This window comes from Sardina pilchardus, chromosome 23 (assembly GCF_963854185.1).
Source record: "Sardina pilchardus chromosome 23, fSarPil1.1, whole genome shotgun sequence".
NCBI lineage: Eukaryota > Metazoa > Chordata > Actinopteri > Clupeiformes > Clupeidae > Sardina > Sardina pilchardus.
Window position 1 is genome coordinate 20,811,088 of NC_085016.1, and position 19,075 is coordinate 20,830,162.

The window sequence follows — 19,075 nt, forward strand, 5'->3', positions numbered from 1 at the left end:
TCTTAATCTGTGAGATCAAGGGATGAAATGGATGTCATGTGTCTTGTGGAATCCACATTTTAGGCTATGTGTGTGTGGTTCTCAAACTGTGGTACAGGTACCACTGGTGGAACTCAAACTCTCTGTTGTGGTACTTTGGCAGTCTCCAAGATGTTTTTTTCATGGAGATAATATAATCATTAGTGATAATAATTGATCATATAATCATAATTGTTCAATTTAAACTAGTCTACGCTACCATGTTTTAATGCTGGTCATAATAGTGGTACTTGGAGAGCCAATTGTTCTCTGAGGTGGTACTCATTGTGAAAAGTTTGAGAACTACTGCTCTAAGGTGCCACACTCCTAGCAGGTTGTCAAAGTTATTATCAATGCTGGAAGTCACCTTTCAAGCTTTAGAGATCATCATTTTGGTGTGAATTCGTACTAAGGCCCATAATAGTAGCTAAGTTTTCATGGAACTTTTCAGTTCAAAATTCCACATTAGTCTGATGAGGCTACCTATTTTATATGACTGCCTGTTGGTCCAGGCATAGTTAAGCAAGCTTCTGAGTGAAAGTATCAAATCATACTGTCAGATTTCATAATGGTAACCCACAGTTAACCGCAGCCTTGACACTGCATTGTTGCGCTTCTGTACAGTGGATGGAGTCTTCCAGTAGCCTGTCAGGGGCGGAGCCTTGCGTCTCCACGGAGCGTTTGCAGCACAGTGTGTGCTGAGAGAGGTCATTGGACGGCTGTCAACAAAAAGTATTAGTGTGTCAGTGCCACTGGCCGTTTGTCGGTTAACACTTGCTTTCTGTTTTGCTGTAGATTTGGCTTATTTGATCAACTTTGAATAGTCCATCCCTGAACAGTCAACATGTTGGTGGATTTTGAGAAGCTGCGGATGTCTGGCGCTGGGAAAGCCATCGCCGTTTTGACGAGCGGTGGAGATGCGCAAGGTAGCTAGCGGTGCTGCTCCGTCTCGAACTGTGGTCTAATTGTATTTTTAGCTCGTCTAGTGAGTCAGGTTAATGATTGTCCTGCATAAGTTGTGTCATGCTTTGTAGCCTAAATGAGAACAGAAATCACTGCATATCGAGAGCAAGACACATGGCTTTTAAAATACAGTGCACGACAGACATGCATGTAGCGTGCACTTTATAAACTGCGCATTAGTCGAGTAGGCTATTTGCTTATATTATTTTAATTATATGTCTTATCGTGACAGAATGCATGAAATAATAGGCTCCAAAGGTATTAACAACAGCACAAACTGAGATACAAGTATTTCAAACTGTCAGTTTACCCAAGCAATGTTTCTTGGTTTTGTTTCGCTTTCAATGTCCTTTTTAGTGTGCTTTCTCTCATCATCACAGTGCATATCCCCAAAATGTGCATAGCCTACCAGATTAGAGCAATGTGCATGTATGATGAGCATCTCTAAGAGGCTGGTGTATTACGTAACTTATTCATAGTCTGTCACGTAGGCTATACAGAAATCAGCCTATGGGCGTGTATCCGAACGTTGAATAGTCATCCAATTTCCCCAGCATGCCTATAGCTTGCTAAACATAATTTGATAGGCCTAAAATGTTTATCTAAATTACAACGTGGAAAGCAGTGACTTCTTGACATAGCATATAGGCTGGTTCTGTTTTAAGCTGATAAATTACATTTTCGGTTGTATCTAATTGAAGATTTAGCCTAAAGTTTAATAGCCTATTTCAGTTCGGAGGTTTGATTGTAATTTGAGTTTGACCATTCTGCATGTTGCATTCACGCTGTTATTTGATCTCTCATTCATCAACAAAGGATGCCTCATGAATGTTTTCATTTAGTTTCGGCTGCTTTTGGCTCTACAAATGTCCCCAGAGCACTGCCTATTCCCCATAACACCACCCTGTTTTGGATTGCTGAGCAAGCCATCAAATAATTAAACATTTATTTGGGGTTCAGCAGTCTACTCAGTTTCCACCTGGCCAACCTGTCTGCTCTCATCTGCAGGTATGAATGCAGCTGTTCGTGCTGTCGTTCGGATGGGCGTATATGTAGGAGCCAAAGTCTATCTGATCTATGAGGTACAGATCAATATCTGTCTAGTCCTTCATAGATAGTAGACTCACATGCACATCATTGTGGCATATTTGCTTTGTTTTATTTTGTTGCATAATCATATGAGAATGGTGTGTGCTGGATTCCCAAACTCAGTGTCTAAAGGAACCTATTGACCGGTATGCTCTGTTGCAATGTTATGTTCTAGGGCTACCAAGGACTTGTGGATGGAGGGGACCACATCAAACTTGCCAACTGGCAAAGTGTGACAAACATCATTCAACTGGTAAGGGTCACCACAAGCCTGGCTAAAACCAGACTGACCCTCAATTGAAAATTGGTCTGAACACTCTCAGTCCACTTATAGTTTCCAAGGGACGTAACCAGCAGCAAAAAAAATACTGTACATTAAACTCTTGCTGAATCCATTCAGAAGTACAGCGAACACATCTTTCTGGTAAACAACAGGTTTAAATGATTTTATACTAATGCCATCAAAGCAGCCATTGTTTGCGTACAAAGCGGTGTCAACCACCCTTCCAGCTGTCTGTCATTGTATAAAAGCCTATCCCACGCTGGATAAATGGTTGTGATTGATTCCAGGGTTTTTTGGAGATTAGGAAATGGTCTTGCATGGGAGGGTGACCAGATGAATCAGCAGACAAGTTCAGATGTACTCGCATATTGATCAGGGTGCACCCAGACTAGGTCACCTCCACAGGGCAACAGAACTAGGGCACAACTACAGAAAAGTCCTTGTCCTTGAGATTTGAGATGTTTTCACATCAAACAGATATCCTATCCAAAACCAAACTGTGCCAGTTAGGTCATCTGATATCTTTCCTCCAAATTACTTTTCTGACAATCATTGGTTTTTTTTTTAGTGGTACAAAATGTTCTGGGTTCATAGATACCACACATGCTAAACAATGTTTGGAGATTATGGAATTTCATAACAATAGCACAATATTGCCTTGTGTGTTTGAGCACTACTTCATACTGGCCAAGTGAGTTAGCAGTACAGTGGTTCATCTCAGATATGAGTGACAGCCATGTTTAAAGGGGCACTGTCAGATTAACACTGTAGTGAGGTGAGGGATTTTAATCTGGAAAGATTACCTGTCTTTAGCCTACACACTGAATTCTCTCACAGATAGGACATTGACAAAGGGAATTGACCGTTTCCATGACTGTCATGTGTCATGTTGTCATTTCACTATTACTATGCCAGTGCTGTGGTCCACTACCGGAGGGTATCATATTGACCTGTGTATCCATTATATCTATCCAAGTATGACATATTTGCATGGCCACCATTGCAGGCATGAGAAGGTCTGTAGGAGTTAGTTTTGTGCTGCAGGATACTGATATCCCCTGTCCCTTATATCCTCCCTATGAACTATGGACAGTGCATGGAGCCTCTGTCACATTGTGGTGACTCAAAATTCTGAGCGAGCATAAGCTCTTTTAAGATAGATGTTTAATATCTTAAGTCACCGTGCGAGCATAAGCTGTTATGAGATGGATGTTTAATAGCTTTAGCCACTGTAACATATACCAGCTAAGGGGTCTGCACTGAATGCTAACATTGTGAGACATTGCAAGGAACATTAGAAGTTCAGTTTTAAAAAATGACTTTTATGAAAAGTTGCAATGTAATAGAAATATGCACAGATAGAGATATAGTTGCATTTCAGTGGATTAAATGCGTTGATCTGCTCTCTGCTTTCTAGGGTGGCACTGTGATTGGCAGTGCCCGCTGCAAGGCCTTCACCGACCGGGAGGGGCGCCTGGCGGCGGCCTTCCACTTGGTCCAGCGGGGCATCACCAATCTGTGTGTGTGCGGCGGGGACGGCAGCCTCACGGGCGCCAACATCTTCCGCACCGAGTGGAGCGACCTACTGGAACAGCTGGTCAAAGAGGGTACGGCAAATCCAGTTGAACCTAACTAAATGGCAATGGTGCAAACAATCCCAATTCTGATATCTCCGAATTCATATTCAAAGGCATTATGGAACATGGTAATCACATTTAATCACTGAATGATTCAAATCTAGTCAGGCTTGCATGAAGACAAATAATCTAGATAATCATCTCAAAAAAGTAATGATGTCCTTTTTCTATGGAACACAAGAAGAAGAGGATTAATCAATCAAACCAATCAATCAATGTATTGTTTATAGTGCTGTATCACCACCATGCAACATAGTCTCAATACACTTTACAAACAAAATAATAATGTAAAATAAGATAAAACATGCAATCAACAAGTAAAATAGAATAAAATAAAATAAAATAGAAATAATGATAACAATAATAAAAAATAATCAATGCAAGAAAGAATTGAGCAAACATTCCCAACCATATTACACCTCAGCCTACATGGGTATTATGGTTATGATTTGAGTCCAGGCCACAATGTTAAAATATACGCTTTTAATCTAGATTTAATGAGAACGACAGCCTAATAGATGTGTCTTGTCTTTTTAGTGTGCATGAGAGGAGTTCGTTAGCAGAGCCCTCTGTCTGGTTCGGGGAGGAATTCACGCCTCAATGGCCCTCATGACTCAACCTCAATAGGAGACCCTGTCTGGTCCACTCATGCCAGGCCCACTTTCCTCTTGGGGCTCTGCGAGATTTTTAAAGTGACCAACACAGAATTTGGCATTGGATACAGCTACTGATGATTCGCATACAGGAAAATAAAGGCTAGCAAGCCAGTTCCTACAATTGTGTGTGGCCGTGGTGATGATGTTTAATTAAACAAAACAAAAAAAGAATAATTATTATTTACATTTATTATTTCTAATATTTAATATTTGGCTTTTAATCTTGATTACATCCCCTGTTTGCTATGTGTCTGTTTCTTCTTTCATCTGATTCTCTCTCCCTCTCTTACTCTCTCTCCACATCAGGGAGAATCACTGGCTCCTTGGCCCAGCAGTACACGCACCTGAACATTGTGGGTCTGGTCGGGTCAATCGACAACGACTTCTGTGGGACGGACATGACTATTGGCGCCGACTCAGCCCTGCACAGGATCATGGAGATCATCGATGCCATCTCCACTACTGCGCAAAGGTCAGAGGTTATCATAACTGCAGGGCTTTATTTTAATCACACAACAGTGTAGATATCACATAGAGAGAGAGAGAGAGAGAGAGAGAAAGACTAGAAGTTCAAAGGCTGCTCCAGCATGTCGTGGATGCCTTTCGAAGGATGTAATACCATGTTCCTTTCTTAGCTGCACGGAGTACCTCTTTGGTAACAGATAGCAGTGTGTAGTGATAGTGTTTGGTAATAGTGGCAGATGTTCTACTGAGGACCTATATAGAAACAGTCAAGTATGTTGTTACAGGAGTGTTCAGTTATCAGTCATCAGTAATGTAATCTTGTGCATGTCTGCATATGAAGTACGACATACTATGATAGTGTGATGGCGTATGATAGCATTGCTTATTTAAGGTGCTAGGGCATGAAGCCCCGTGTCTTGATGCCCTGTGTTTCCATGGCTCAAATTGTGATTTAACATGGCATCCAAGTAGAAATGTAGCATGTTGTGATGCAATTTCTTCTAAAGGACAAGTTCCACTATTCTGCTTTTCATTTCCCTATTTGTGTCCTTCTGCATGTAGCCATCAGCGTACATTCATTCTGGAAGTGATGGGTCGTCACTGTGGGTAAGCCTTCTGTAGTACATCTGTTTAGACTCATTCAGAACTGACACTACATTTTAGATAAGACCACAATAAGGCTTTGAAATATAATGTATCTTCTTTTTAAAGTCAATATAAATGTGGTATATACTGTATATCGGTATACTACATTTGATACCAGTAACAATGATTTGAAACACGGTGGAGATGATCAGGACTTGATTCAACACTATATAACCCTTTACTGTAATAGAACACAGTTTGTTATCTTAAAGTTACTTGCATGCCATTGGGTATCATTTGCAAAGTTTGTTTTGCATTGCGGTTATGTCCAGTTGAATGCCAGACCTCTGAAGTTCGCCTACAAATATTACCCAAAGCTACCATCTTTACCCATATATGGAGATCCAGATGTCCTTATGGGAAAAGATTGTACCTGATATGAGCAAAGATGGCAGCCTTCGGGTCATTTTTGTTAGTGAACTTCAGAGGTCTATGTTAGCTGGTAGTGGTTAGTTGCCCAGTCCAGTAAAGCAAGGCCTACTGTAATGGGGACGCTGGTCCTGTGGTGGTGTGGTGTGCTGCAGGTACCTTGCCCTGGTGTCTGCACTGGCCTCTGGGGCTGACTGGCTCTTCATCCCCGAGGCTCCGCCAGAGGATGGCTGGGAGGACCACATGTGTGAGCGCCTGGGAGAGGTGAGACCAGAGTGGGGTGGTGTGGGGTTGGATAGCGTTGGGTGGGGTTGGGCCTGGAGATCCAGGGCCCTAATTTAAATGACGGGCAAAGTGCAAAGTCTAAAGTTTTACTAAAGCTCATTTTAATCACTATACAAATTTAATTTGCTGATTTAATGCCATGACCAAGATCCTAAGCACATCCTAAGGGATGGATGTAGTTCTTGCACGATACACTTTGCTCAGCGACTGACTTTGCACCTTGCCCAGTTTTTAAATGAGGGCCCTCAGTGTCTCCATGGATAAGGAACTATAGGAAGAGTTAGCATCACTGCACTGCTCTGTGATTAATGCATAGCATATGCATGCATAGTGTGACATGGTAGCATGCATCTGTTACTTCTCTTATTACTTCCTCTTCTAAACCGCTCATGATTATACTTAGAGTCCTTGCAGCTTCTTAGTAGACCCTGTGAGATTCTTTTTTTTTTCATAAAATGTATACTGTACACTTCCTATTCTGAGTATTCTGTTATATTTAGTGATGCTACAGATGTGAACGTGTGGCAACTGGCAATGATACTACAGCACTGAGTGTTTTCTTGAAGCTGCCTCGTCTTCTTCCCTGTTCTGTAGAGTCGAAGCAAAGGTTCCAGGCTCAACATAGTGATCATGGCAGAGGGGGCAATTGATAAACATGGCCAGCGCATTGCCTCTGACTATGTGAAAGATGTAAGACTATGCCCGCCGTTCTACTGGTCTCTGTTGCTATGTATAGCCTAGCGTGTGGGAGAGGGGGCCACATGTGTAGGTTGAGGGTGGAGTGGCATCCAGTTGGCATTGTGGGACTGCATATCTGTATGTTATATCAGTGTGTGTGTGTGTGTGTGTGTGTGTGTGTGTGTGTGTGTGTGTGTGTGTGTGGGGACATGTGTGTGTTTTCACCCAGTGTGTTTATTTTTAGAATTAGCAGATGGGTGGTATGTGGGTGTCTCTCTCAGTCTCCCCCTCTCTCTAGTGTGTGTGTGTGTGTGTGTGTGTGTGTGTGTGTGTGTGTGTGTGTGTGTGTGTGTGTGTGTGTGATGCTCTTTGATCTGTGTGTGTGTGTGTTTGTGTGTATGTGTGTGTATGTGTGGCTGGCTGGCTGGCTGGCTGGCTGGCTGGCTGTGTGTGTGTGTGTGTGTGTGTGTGTGTGTGTATGTATGGCTGTGTGTGTGTGTGTGTGTGTGTGTGTGTGTGTGTGTGTGTGGATGTGTGTGTGGATGTGGGTGATGATCCATGATCTCTGATCCATGTATGGATGTGAGTGTGGCTGTGTGTGTGTTATGTATGTCTGCTCTGCCCACACATGTGTGTTCTTTTGTGATCTAACCTCCTTCCCTCTTGGCCGTCAGCTGGTGGTGAAGCGGCTGGGCTTCGACACCCGGGTGACGGTTCTGGGACACGTGCAGAGGGGGGGCACTCCCTCCGCCTTTGACCGGGTGCTGGTGAGTGTCACAGGAAGGTCAGGGTTGAAAGGTCAATCAGTCTAGGGTCAGGGCAGGTTCACACACACCAGGTGAGAATAAAGGTCTGTTTGCAGCTGATGGATGGAAACATCTACACACAACGAGCATTTTATCAGAAAGCTCATCAGAACCTTTGAAGGATTCCTAGAGTTCCTAAAAATCTGTGCCTTATTTCCAACACTCTTTAAAGAAAATAATGAATAGATAGCAGTGATTTCAGGGGCCAGAGAGAATTTGCATAGCCTGGCTAGCGCCTATCACTTCTCAATGAGACGTGGTCTGGCAACCAACCAAACCATTTTCTCGTATTTGAAAAAATGCCCAGATGCATTCATTGGGCGCCACGGATGTCTATCAAATGCATCTGTGCATAGCTCATCATCGTCTTGCTTTCCCTCCTGTTCTGTGATTGGTCCCCTATCTGAGGCAAAAATTAGAGCGGTAGTTTCCGGGCTGCCTTAGCAGCGTGAATCAAATCGCGCGCAAGGCAGCATGGGAACACCCAGGCTAGAATTTGCAGAAAATTCTCTCTGAAGTGAAGTCATACCATACAGAGTGCAATGTATGTGACTATGTATTAGTTGACTGTGGAAGGTTGTTGGTAAAATCTGAAAGCTGTATCTTTTTTTGCACTCAAAGTCATTTAGTTTTAGTCATGTACTCTGCATACTGTACGAGAGAAAAGGTTCAACAGATCAGGAGTCAGCTGATCTGTCAGCATGCCCAGCATGAGAAGCATAGTTTTCATAGTGCTTGTGCTTTTAGTGTGGCCTTTGAAACGAATGAGGCACGGTTGAAGCAAAGACCTGTCTCAGATGTCACTGGGTGTGGTTTATTCTATCTCATGCCCCACGAGTGATGCAGCGAGGCGGGCATTCGGACAAAGCTGTACTATTATGGCGTAGATAGACGCCGGTTACATTCAGTTCTGGAACAGCCTTGAGAAGTTATTTTCAGGGGCATGTTGGACCATAGGGATCAACAGTAGAGCAGGGGCATAGCTCCTGAATAGCACCATGGCTTTCAAAGGTTGCCTGTGGTGTCAGATTCAAAATAACAAGAAATAAATGATACTTAATCTCTGTTTGTACTACTTTTATGAGTCTGACCTCACTCTCTTTTCCACCGACTCTCCTCTTTCCTCATCTTTCCCTCTCAGTTTAAATGAGCGAGTGTTAAAACAAAAACAACAACAACAACAACAATATTTACAAAGAATTACTTTAACCATACAGATATGTTTAAAATGCTGGTAAAAGTATAGCAATGGGTGAGAAATGGAAATCTATGTTGTATGTAAAAAATAATCAATCCCCCTCTCTCCTCTGTAATTCTCTCCCTCTGTCTCTCTCTCTCTCTCTCTCTCTCTGTTTCTTCTTAACTCTATCTCTCCATCCATCCGTCTGTCTCTTCCGAAACTTAACTCCCCCCTCTCTCTTTGTGTGTGTTTCTCTCTCTTTTTCTCTCTCTCTGTTTCTTCTTATTTCTCCATCTCTTCATCCATCCATCCGTCGGTCTCTCCCTCCTGCAGAGCAGTAAGATGGGGGTGGAGGCAGTGGTGGCCCTGCTGGAGGCCACTCCGGAGACACCTGCCTGTGTGATTGGCCTGTCGGGCAACCAAGCCACGCGCCTGCCCCTCATGGAGTGTGTCAACATGGTGATTACACACCCCTCTATTTCCTTGTCTTTGGCAGCATAATAATGTAGTAGTCCACTTGAAAGCAGTGGCATTACAGTCTTTTGCGCTTGTTTCCAAGCATGTTCTTTGGCTGTTGAGAGGTTCAAGTTTCTTTTGATGAAGGCATATAAATGTGCAGAAAGGCAGAGAATGTTTACTTGTCTCCCTTGGTTTTATTTTACATTGTTTAACATAAACACGATCTTCCTCAAATGTGTGACCGCTGAAAGGGAAAGGAATTCAGTGCTATTCAGTGTAAATGTGTGTGTCTTCAAGTGGAGGACTAGTCTTATCTTATGTTTTATTTGTTGGTGTTTAGACAAAGGAAGTGCAGAAAGCCATGAATGAGAAACGCTTTGATGAAGCAATTCAGCTACGGGGAAAGTAAGTCACCATTTTGAATTACTGTAAATGAAGATTATTTGAGTGGAGTGTAATCATCAATAGATTGTTTGAACAATGATAGTTGATTAAATCATGACTTGACTGAGAATGCTTTGCGTTACAGGAGCTTTGAAAACAACTGGAATACATACAGGCTTTTGGCACACCAGAAACCTGCGCAGTCCAAAGTAATCAGATTTCTGCCTGATTTCTTTCTTTTTTTGGTATCATGGCTTTTCATAGGATTAAGTATAAGTGTTTTAGGAATTATAGTTTTAATCTCATCTTGTGTCTGACTGTCCCCCCCGCCCTCTCTCTACGTGTCTCTTTACATGTGCTTCTTGCTCTCCTGTCATCCTCTCTTCAGAGTAATTTCTCAATGGCCATCCTTAACGTGGGCGCACCAGCAGCTGGCATGAACGCAGTGGTGCGTTCGGCGGTGAGAGTCGGCCTTGCCCAGGGACATCGCGTCTACGCCGTCCACGATGGCTTCGAGGGTCTTTCAAAAGATGGTGTACGTCCCCATCGCCTCTTTGCACCTTTTACATGTAAAGCAGACATAGAATGGGAAGCCGTTTTTGTCCTTACTTTTGTTGAATAATTCAATTCAATTTTCAATTCAATTTCACTTATGGCGCTTTACAAAGTGTAAACATTCAGAGAGGGCCCATGAGTAATAGGGGCGAGGAAAAAATCCCTAGAATTGGAGATACATGTACTGTAGGAAGAAACCTCGGACAGATCCACGACTCAAGGGCCCAACCCATCTGCCTAGGGTCAGTTACAGTACAATAAGCAATAACAGCTCATTTTAGTAACCTAATAAGAAGAGCTCGGTGCATAGCCCCAAAGCTACCTTGGGTGTCAGATATGCAAGATGTGCTAGATATCTGATATTTTATAATGGGCTTGTCATGTATGATGCCTATCAATCTGTACATTTTCACACCTGAGACACCCCTGGATAACTACGCTGGATAACTCTCTGTCTGTCTGTTGTGCTTAAGAAGACTGTTTGAAGATGATCTTTATTTGAATTGTTTATTTCTAAAGACTGTGTAATAGATCACATTCCTTTGTCATAGTCTAGCTAGCTTAGTGGTGGCAACAAAATGTATCAGTCATTCATTAGACCAAGTCAGTATTATCTTCGATGACAGACTTTCAATTATACGCAATGTGATTTTGGGTTGCGGTTTGCCTCATTTCAGAGATTTTGAAAATGGCGTCACATAATCACATAAGATTGACTTGCTCCTGGTGTTTCAGGTATGTGAGATGCACTGGCATGATGTAGCTGGCTGGACAGGCCAAGGAGGATCACTCCTGGGAACCAAACGGTAGTGACACAACTAGCACTGAAAGGATTGTTTTCTTGCATTTGGTTGTTATTGTAGCCTACCACAGTAAAGTATGAGTACTGTTAGCTATACTCAGCTGCACTGTTACTATCTACTGTTCACTGTCATAACATGGTATCTTTTTTTTAACATTATGTCCACAGCACACTTCCAAACTCCTGCATGGAGAAAATTATTGCAAACATGCAAAAATATGGCATTCAGTCCCTGATCGTCATTGGAGGATTTGAGGTTGGATTTGAATCCTACTAAATATTTAAGCCACTAATTAAATGTCCTCTATCATTCATTTTGTGTCTATGTGTATCTGTTTGTACATAGTAATATGTAAATATTACAGCATAAAGTAAACTGTAAACTTTCTTTTCTGAATTCCTTGTGACTAAAATACTAAATTACTAGGCCAACATCTGTTTACATAATTTTTGCCTAATGTCACTTCCTTCCTGTGTGTGTGTGTGTGTGTGTGTGTGTGTGTGTGTGTGTGTGTGTGTGTTCCTCTCAGGCTTATGAGGGGGTCCTGCAGCTGGTTGAGGCTCGTAGTCGCTATGACGAGCTCTGCATTCCCATGTGTGTGATCCCGGCCACCATCAGCAACAACGTGCCAGGGACTGACTTCAGCCTCGGAGCTGACACCGCCGTCAACGCTGCCATGGAAGTAAGGTCAAAGGTCATGTGGACAGGGCCTTGTATTTCCACATTTATGCAGTATTTTCATCGAAGGAAAACATTTTTTTCATATAGATCTCTGTTTCACAAGGTCACGGAATACTATCAGTATGAAAAAAATGAAACTAGCTAACTAGCTTGAGTTACTCCAACAGCTAGATGACTTTAAAGATGCCCCCTGTCTCCAGCCAACAGCTAGATGACTTTAAAGATGCCCCCAGAGTGTAGTGCTGTAGCTGCTTGGCTGCTCTAGCTGTTGTTCTAAAACTGTTGTTACAAATGCCCGGCAAGGTTTCATAGTTGTTTTACATCAACATTACCATTGCATTCCTCTCAGCTTGTTTCTAATGATATCAATCCACATTTGTTCGAAGCTAATTTAGACAGCATCTTCTGTCCACAGAGCTGTGACAAAATAAAGCAGTCTGCCACGGGAACCAAGCGTCGAGTCTTCATCGTAGAGACAATGGGAGGATACTGCGGTTACCTGGCAACCACCACAGGCATCGCCGTGGGAGCTGATGCAGCTTATATTTATGAGGAGAAATTTAACATTCATGACCTGAAGGTCAGTAGCACTCTTTTATGCCTTTTTGTTTATTTCCAACCTTGATTGGCTGGACAGTGATTGGCCCTGAATTGGGAAATAACGACTGGTCATGGTCACTAAATCTAGCTTTGAGCATTGGAGAAATACTTCTGTGACAGGACGATGTACTCTATTGTATTGTGGCATTGACAAAACCATCCATGTCTGTTTCTATATCTCAGTTTTAAGTTTTTCTGTTCATTGTGTAAAATTGTGTTTACAGATGAATGTGGAGCATCTTACAGACAAGATGAAGAATGACATCCAGAGGGGCTTGGTGCTAAGGTATTTATTGTTTAAATTAGAACATTTACTGTACCTTAGGTATGAGGGAGCATTTCCTCACAACATGTTCAGATTTAGCCTACAGATCCAAATTTACACTGGCAAGTTCCTCAGTCCAAATCATATTGTAAAAGCATGTGTGTCGTCTATAAACAATTGGAGAGAGTGATTGATTGCTATGCCCATTTATCGCAGTGGCAGCTATACTCAGCAAGCTACTTAAGCACATAAAAACATGAAAAAAAGCTCATTGAGAATGATTATTGTTATTAATCACTCAGTTTCAGAAAGGATGAAAGGCCGAACCTTATATAAATAAAGAATTGTTGTATGCAAGGTGTGGTCTCCTTTCCAATCACTTATAAGTTTGGTCCAGCACTCCTAAACAATAAAGAGTGAAGTGTGCTCCTACTGTATCATATAATTCTCATGAAATGTCTTGTTTGTAAATAACTTTGAGAGAAAGTTATGAATCAGTTCTAACCTGTTAGCAGAATCAAAGAAACTTTGCAAAACCAAAAATATTGAGATAAAATACAGCAGTGCAGTGTCCTTATGATATATTAAACAACAAGGAATTTAATGATCTGATTTATAATTTGAAAACCCATGCACATACCCGTTTCGTTGTTAAAGAAAAACTGCTCAAAGAATATATCCTGGTGCCGATGATGAACTCTCCTAGATGTGCGTTTTGTACCAACCACTCCTGGTGTCAGCAAATGTTTTGCGGTCTTCTTTCCAGGAATGAGAAATGTAATGGCCACTACTCCACAGACTTCATCTTCAACTTGTATTCTGCTGAGGGGAAGGGTATCTTTGATTGTAGGGTCAATGTATTGGGACATTTACAGCAGGTAAGACTAAGTGTGTTCCCTGAAATGTAGTGTTAGTAAATAATTAATGAAATATGGTTTCCTCCATCTGCCAAGGATGTGGTAGTCATCTATACTTGAAGAATATTTGCATCTCATTCTAGAAACGTCACCAGTGCTGGTTAAGGAATCTCACTCTAATGGCTTTTTTGTTTTGTTACTTTATTCATAGGGTGGGGTTCCGACTCCGTTTGATAGAAATTTTGGCACCAAGCTTGGTGTGAAGTCTGTCCAATGGCTTACAGAGAAGATGAGAGACACCAACAGGCAAGGTAGGGTAGTGCAATTACATACTCTCAAAAGGGTAAACATGGTATCGCCTGAGCTTATAATGGTGCAGACAGGACAACAATGGTCCATGTGTTTTAGCATGAGTGACTTTTAATGAAATGCATTGTTTTGTTTGTTTGCATCGCCTCTTTCCCAGGGCGCGTGTTTGCAAATACTGCTGAGTCTGCTTGCGTAATTGGAATGAACAGGAAGGTGATGTCCTTCAGTCCCGTAACTGAACTGAAAAGCCACACTGACTTTGAGTGAGTATCCACTCTCCTGTCCAACCCTCTGTCTAACTAATGGCTGGCAATTTAGGCCACATGCTTTTTGACCAAATGTGCCAGAACAAATAAGTAGATCATTAATCAACTGTCCAAGATCCAGGCCATTTTTAAATTGTAAAATGTTCAAAGATAATCAGAACTGAAGTATTTTGTGTGCATTAGAGTGGGAGTAGAATTCAGTTGTATTCAGCTGATGTGTAATTCGTTGTATCAAATATTCAAAACCAAGTGATTCATTTTTTGTATTATTATTGACAGATTATGGGATTGCTGTTGAGTATATTTTGACCGTTTTGACTCTTCTCCCATAGGCATAGAATGCCCAAGGAGCAGTGGTGGCTGAACCTGCGTCTGATGCTGAAGATGTTAGCCAAGTACCAGACCAGCTTCGAGGAATATCAGACTGGGGAGATAGAACACGTGACACGACGGACACTGAGCATGGAGACCGGCTTTTAGAAGCAATGCTCCTTTGTGCTTTGAATGCTAGTTGTTGTGTTTCTCAGACTGCCATCCCAAACCAGAATGTAGGCTATTCCTTCTGATGTTCATCATAATAGTCCCTTTTGCATGAAGAGAAGAATCTTTTAAAATGTGTAGCAGTCTGCATATTCCACTATACAGAATGCTTTTTGAAAGCCATTTGACAATCTGTTTGACGGTTGATATAGTTTACTGTATGTAGGAGTTTGTGTTTGTATAGTAGGAGTATTGATTTAATGTATTAGGGTAATGGAATGAAGTATTATGTCCTTGTTTAAGTTCCACTGTGCCTTTGTTTTAAATGTTAGTTACTTACTCTAAACTTGTTACTGACACATTATGCAATGATATTGCACCCGTCCATCAAAGACTGTTACAACTTACTAAAGGACAGATTTCAAGTATTATTTAATTGCTTACTGATGCTGAGTCAAAAACATATTTGACCAGTTTGTATTCCATGTGATTGATATATTGAGTCAGTTTGATTTAATTAGGCTACTACTAGTCTTTGAATCACAAACACATTTAAATCAGCTTTGTGAACTTCACCAAACAGAACGTCACTTGTAGTGGCAAAGCATTTTTTGGGGGATTCATTACGCCCATGCAGTCCAGGTCATTCCATCCTACAGGCTACTGTTTTATAAGAAATAAAAAAAAAAACAGATTTTTAAGCATTTTGTTAAATTCTTGTCTTGGAGTACTTGGATCCTTTTTTTTTCTAAGAGCACTTGGATCCTTTTGTTGTGCTCCAATGACTCTGTATTCTTCCCTACCCAACCCTAAGAAAAAAAAATGTCTTCCTTAATGAAATACATTAAATAAATAATGTACTTTGACATGAACAGTTTGTCTGTGTATTGATTCTGAGGTCATAGCCTATTTGAATGTCCATCAGTTAAAAGGAGCGTCTAGATTACATGTTAGCCTTCTACTTGCAACCCCACATGTATGTGACTGGATTCACAGAATAGCTAAATAGCTTATGTTTAATGCACATGTTAGTTGTCAGTGTAAACGTATTTTTATTTTATTTTATTTTATTTTATTTTAAAATTATCTTTTCTTTTAAATGGCTATCTAGATACTCCTGTTATTCAGTTAGCCTACTCCGGTCCAAGGAGATAATTCTCATATTTACATTTTTTTTGCACTTACTCTTGATAGTAGTATTTTTACTATACAATTATTCAGAATTAATAAGCAAATTCGTTGAGCCTTGCAGAGAAATAAGACGTCTCGGTGAAAAGTCCTCCACTGTCCCAGAATCCCGTGCTTCTCAAACCAGTAAATTGCGCACGCGCCCTCTGTATGCCCTCTTTTGGATCCGCACCTCTTCTGCTGTAATGGTGAGTGAGAATCCAGCCTTGGATTTTTGAATGTCCATCTAATGAATCCTCAGCTTGCACAAACTGTATATTACATCCAAAGTCCTTTTTATGTACACAACATTATGCCCTATAAAGTGTAATGAGTATTTGTGAAAATATGTCCCATTTTGTGTGTGTTTACGACGTCGGTCGAAAACAACTGCTAGGTAATCATGGTGGCTAGTAGATTCTCGTACCAAGTGATTTGATGTGCTATTGGCATTAACCGGCTAACTAACGCCACTGTAGTGTTCATTTTATCCTCTGATGTGTATAGTCTTATAATAACGTATGTTGTGTGGAACGTGTTTAGTATTGTATTAAAGGTAACTAACTGTAGGCTGACATTATTCTTAGTACATGAGCCAGCTTGCATTTAGCTGGCTTGTCATTGGTTAATGTTAGCCTTGTTTCATGCTAGCTTCCGTCCGCCCAGTGCTACCATTCTGATAGAGAAATGACTACCCCGGAATCGTCAGCTAAATAGTTACGATTCACAATGTGTTTTGTATTGTTGGTCATTACTGGTTTTAGATATAGTTTTACATTTACTTGTCAAGTAGCTTGTTTTGAGAAGTGCCGCTAAATTGGCCAGCTGACGTTAGCTAAGTTGCGTGATGCTAAACATGTTGATGCTGTTGTAGTTTTGGATCAGTTTCTAAGTCATTGGAAAGTTGCTATTGTAAACACGAGGAAGTTGGTGCAATGAGTACAGGTGAATGGACGTGTTGTATGTGTAATTATAATGTACGTTTTTGTTTTGAGACATTGCCTGATCTTTGTGTTTTTGTAATTCTGCAGGCCAAACGCACCAAGAAGGTGGGAATTGTGGGGAAGTATGGCACCCGTTACGGGGCCTCCCTCAGGAAGATGGTGAAAAAGATTGAAATCAGCCAACACGCCAAGTATACCTGCTCTTTCTGTGGAAAGGTGAGTGGAGAGGAGCCAATCTGATACAAGCACAGTCCTGTTTGACCACCAAGTACTCTGCCATCTAGGTTTCCATGAGATTTCCCGTCTTTTGGTCATAGAATGCACATGATGAGGAATGAGAACTCTGTTTGATTGAAGTCATGACCTGTCTTATTGACCTCTGAACCATTACCTTGCAGACCAAGATGAAGAGGAGGGCTGTTGGCATCTGGCATTGTGGGTCCTGCATGAAGACCGTTGCTGGTGGTGCCTGGACATACAAGTAAGTTGTGTTTTGAACTGATGTTGGCATATCGTGGTGTCAGTGCCCTACTCTTATGGTAGTAAAGACAGAATTACACTGATTTGCTTCATGATTATGTAGTAAACAGTGGGGTTGACAGCTGCAGCCATGGAATGGTGTGGCTTTCTGTGTCAGCTGTGTGTTGTGGTGTGTTGCAAAAGTGAAGTTAGATGTGCTGTTTGTATTGTTGAAGAGGCAACCTAGTTTGCTCACTTGTGGACAGTTGTGTTTGAATTGCACATTGACTAATCCATCTTTAATGGTTTGATTTCATAGACATTATGTTAAAGCATTTATGAGTTTATGACAGATTGAACATGCACTGGGATACACGTTGCTGCTGTTGTCCGTCAAAGAACGCATAGTGACTTAAAGCAGCAGGACTTTTGAGAAGCAATGGAATCTGTTCATTCATGGTTTAATGCATGCATGTTGAAGCAACCCAGGTGGAATATGGTCTCACAAGTAGGATCAAGTTATGTTTATCGTCATGGTGTACCTGCAAGTCTCGATGCAGAAAAGGTTGCGGAAGAAGCCCTACCAGTCAGTTTTGATTATTATTGTTCTGTTCACTATGTAATTGACAATTGCTTCTGACTATCCACCCTAATAGTTTTTATTCCTCATGATTGAATCGACTGCTTCTGTTGAATGGCTTACATCTTATACGTACAGCAGTATGAGTGTTTGGGGAGGCTGCAGGCTTCACAAATGGAAGGGTTGCATGGAAGCCCTTGTGAATGAATCCATATCTCATACCTCTTCAGGCACTAGAAGTGTGATGCTTGTTGCTGTAGTGTCCTTTTATGTCAGTTTTCTTCCAAAGTGTTTGTTTCTGTTTGTACAGAACTGTCACCTAATAACTAATTTTCTTTTTCTTTCAGCACAACGTCAGCCGTCACAGTGAAGTCCGCCATCAAGAGACTGAGGGAGATGAAGGACCAGTAAATTGGGACTCTGTGTGTTTTGTACAGATAAAAAATCTCCATGTCTTGGGACTTTACGTATATGCCGTGGTCAAATGGAACATCCCACAATAAACTAGTCTTGAGCTGGTTTTGCCTCTGTTTGAATTTCTTGATTTGTGTTGAAAGCTTCAGAGTACTGGCAGGATTCTAGTATCGGCACACTAAACCTTCGGCATGACTTAAGTGCTGCGTACATTTGGATGTGTTGTAAAAGGCGCTGGGTTCTGAATGTGGCTAGACAATGACGTGATGGCAGCAGTGATTTTCTCTAGTAAGCTACATGCATATGTCAAACCATTTTCATGTCTTAAGACAAGTATGGATTTGTTTTATACATTGTTGACCTCTTGCTAGAATGCTAAATCCTGCAAAATATACATTTCGGATATCTACAGTTTCCATAACTGAATTATGACTAGTCATTCTTCCAGATTGACATCGATATTTTATCTGGATTTATGGATATGCATGCATATCTTATGTACATCATGTAATAGGAATCTTAAAATTGATTTTGATTTGTGGGCAGGCCTTTACTTTGCTAAATCATTTAACTACCGTTGACCTTGTAGACTTGTAATGTAGCTTTGACTATAGTCTTACGAGTTAGATATTTCTGTGGGACCAGTTGAAATGTAACAAAGTTTTACTGATGTTTGTAATGTTCATTCTGGATCTGGCTTTTACATTTAAGTCTGCTTGCTGAACATGTTTGATTGCAAAGGTATGCAATATATTTTTTGGTATAGTATCATTCCAGT

The 19,075-nt window shown here is 41.2% G+C and overlaps 2 protein-coding genes across 2 annotated transcripts; both read left to right on the forward strand.

The window, feature by feature from the left end:
• The first annotated feature begins 699 nt into the window (after positions 1-699).
• On the forward strand, positions 700-15,605 carry pfklb (phosphofructokinase, liver b). The gene is made up of 22 exons (XM_062527332.1): positions 700-944; positions 1,990-2,063; positions 2,246-2,323; positions 3,771-3,960; positions 4,953-5,118; positions 5,673-5,717; positions 6,281-6,389; positions 7,005-7,100; positions 7,763-7,855; positions 9,408-9,533; positions 9,874-9,938; positions 10,063-10,126; positions 10,306-10,452; positions 11,208-11,278; positions 11,443-11,530; positions 11,805-11,957; positions 12,372-12,536; positions 12,781-12,842; positions 13,588-13,699; positions 13,890-13,989; positions 14,145-14,250; positions 14,586-15,605. The coding sequence occupies exons 1-22, from the start codon at positions 863-865 to the stop codon at positions 14,731-14,733; spliced, it is 2,340 nt and encodes a 779-aa protein (XP_062383316.1). The 5' UTR covers positions 700-862; the 3' UTR covers positions 14,734-15,605.
• Positions 15,606-16,009: 404 nt separating this feature from the next.
• On the forward strand, positions 16,010-18,402 carry rpl37a (ribosomal protein L37a). Its single transcript, XM_062527333.1, has 4 exons — positions 16,010-16,109; positions 16,932-17,060; positions 17,243-17,325; positions 18,231-18,402. The coding sequence occupies exons 1-4, from the start codon at positions 16,107-16,109 to the stop codon at positions 18,292-18,294; spliced, it is 279 nt and encodes a 92-aa protein (XP_062383317.1). The 5' UTR covers positions 16,010-16,106; the 3' UTR covers positions 18,295-18,402.
• Positions 18,403-19,075: the final 673 nt, after the last annotated feature.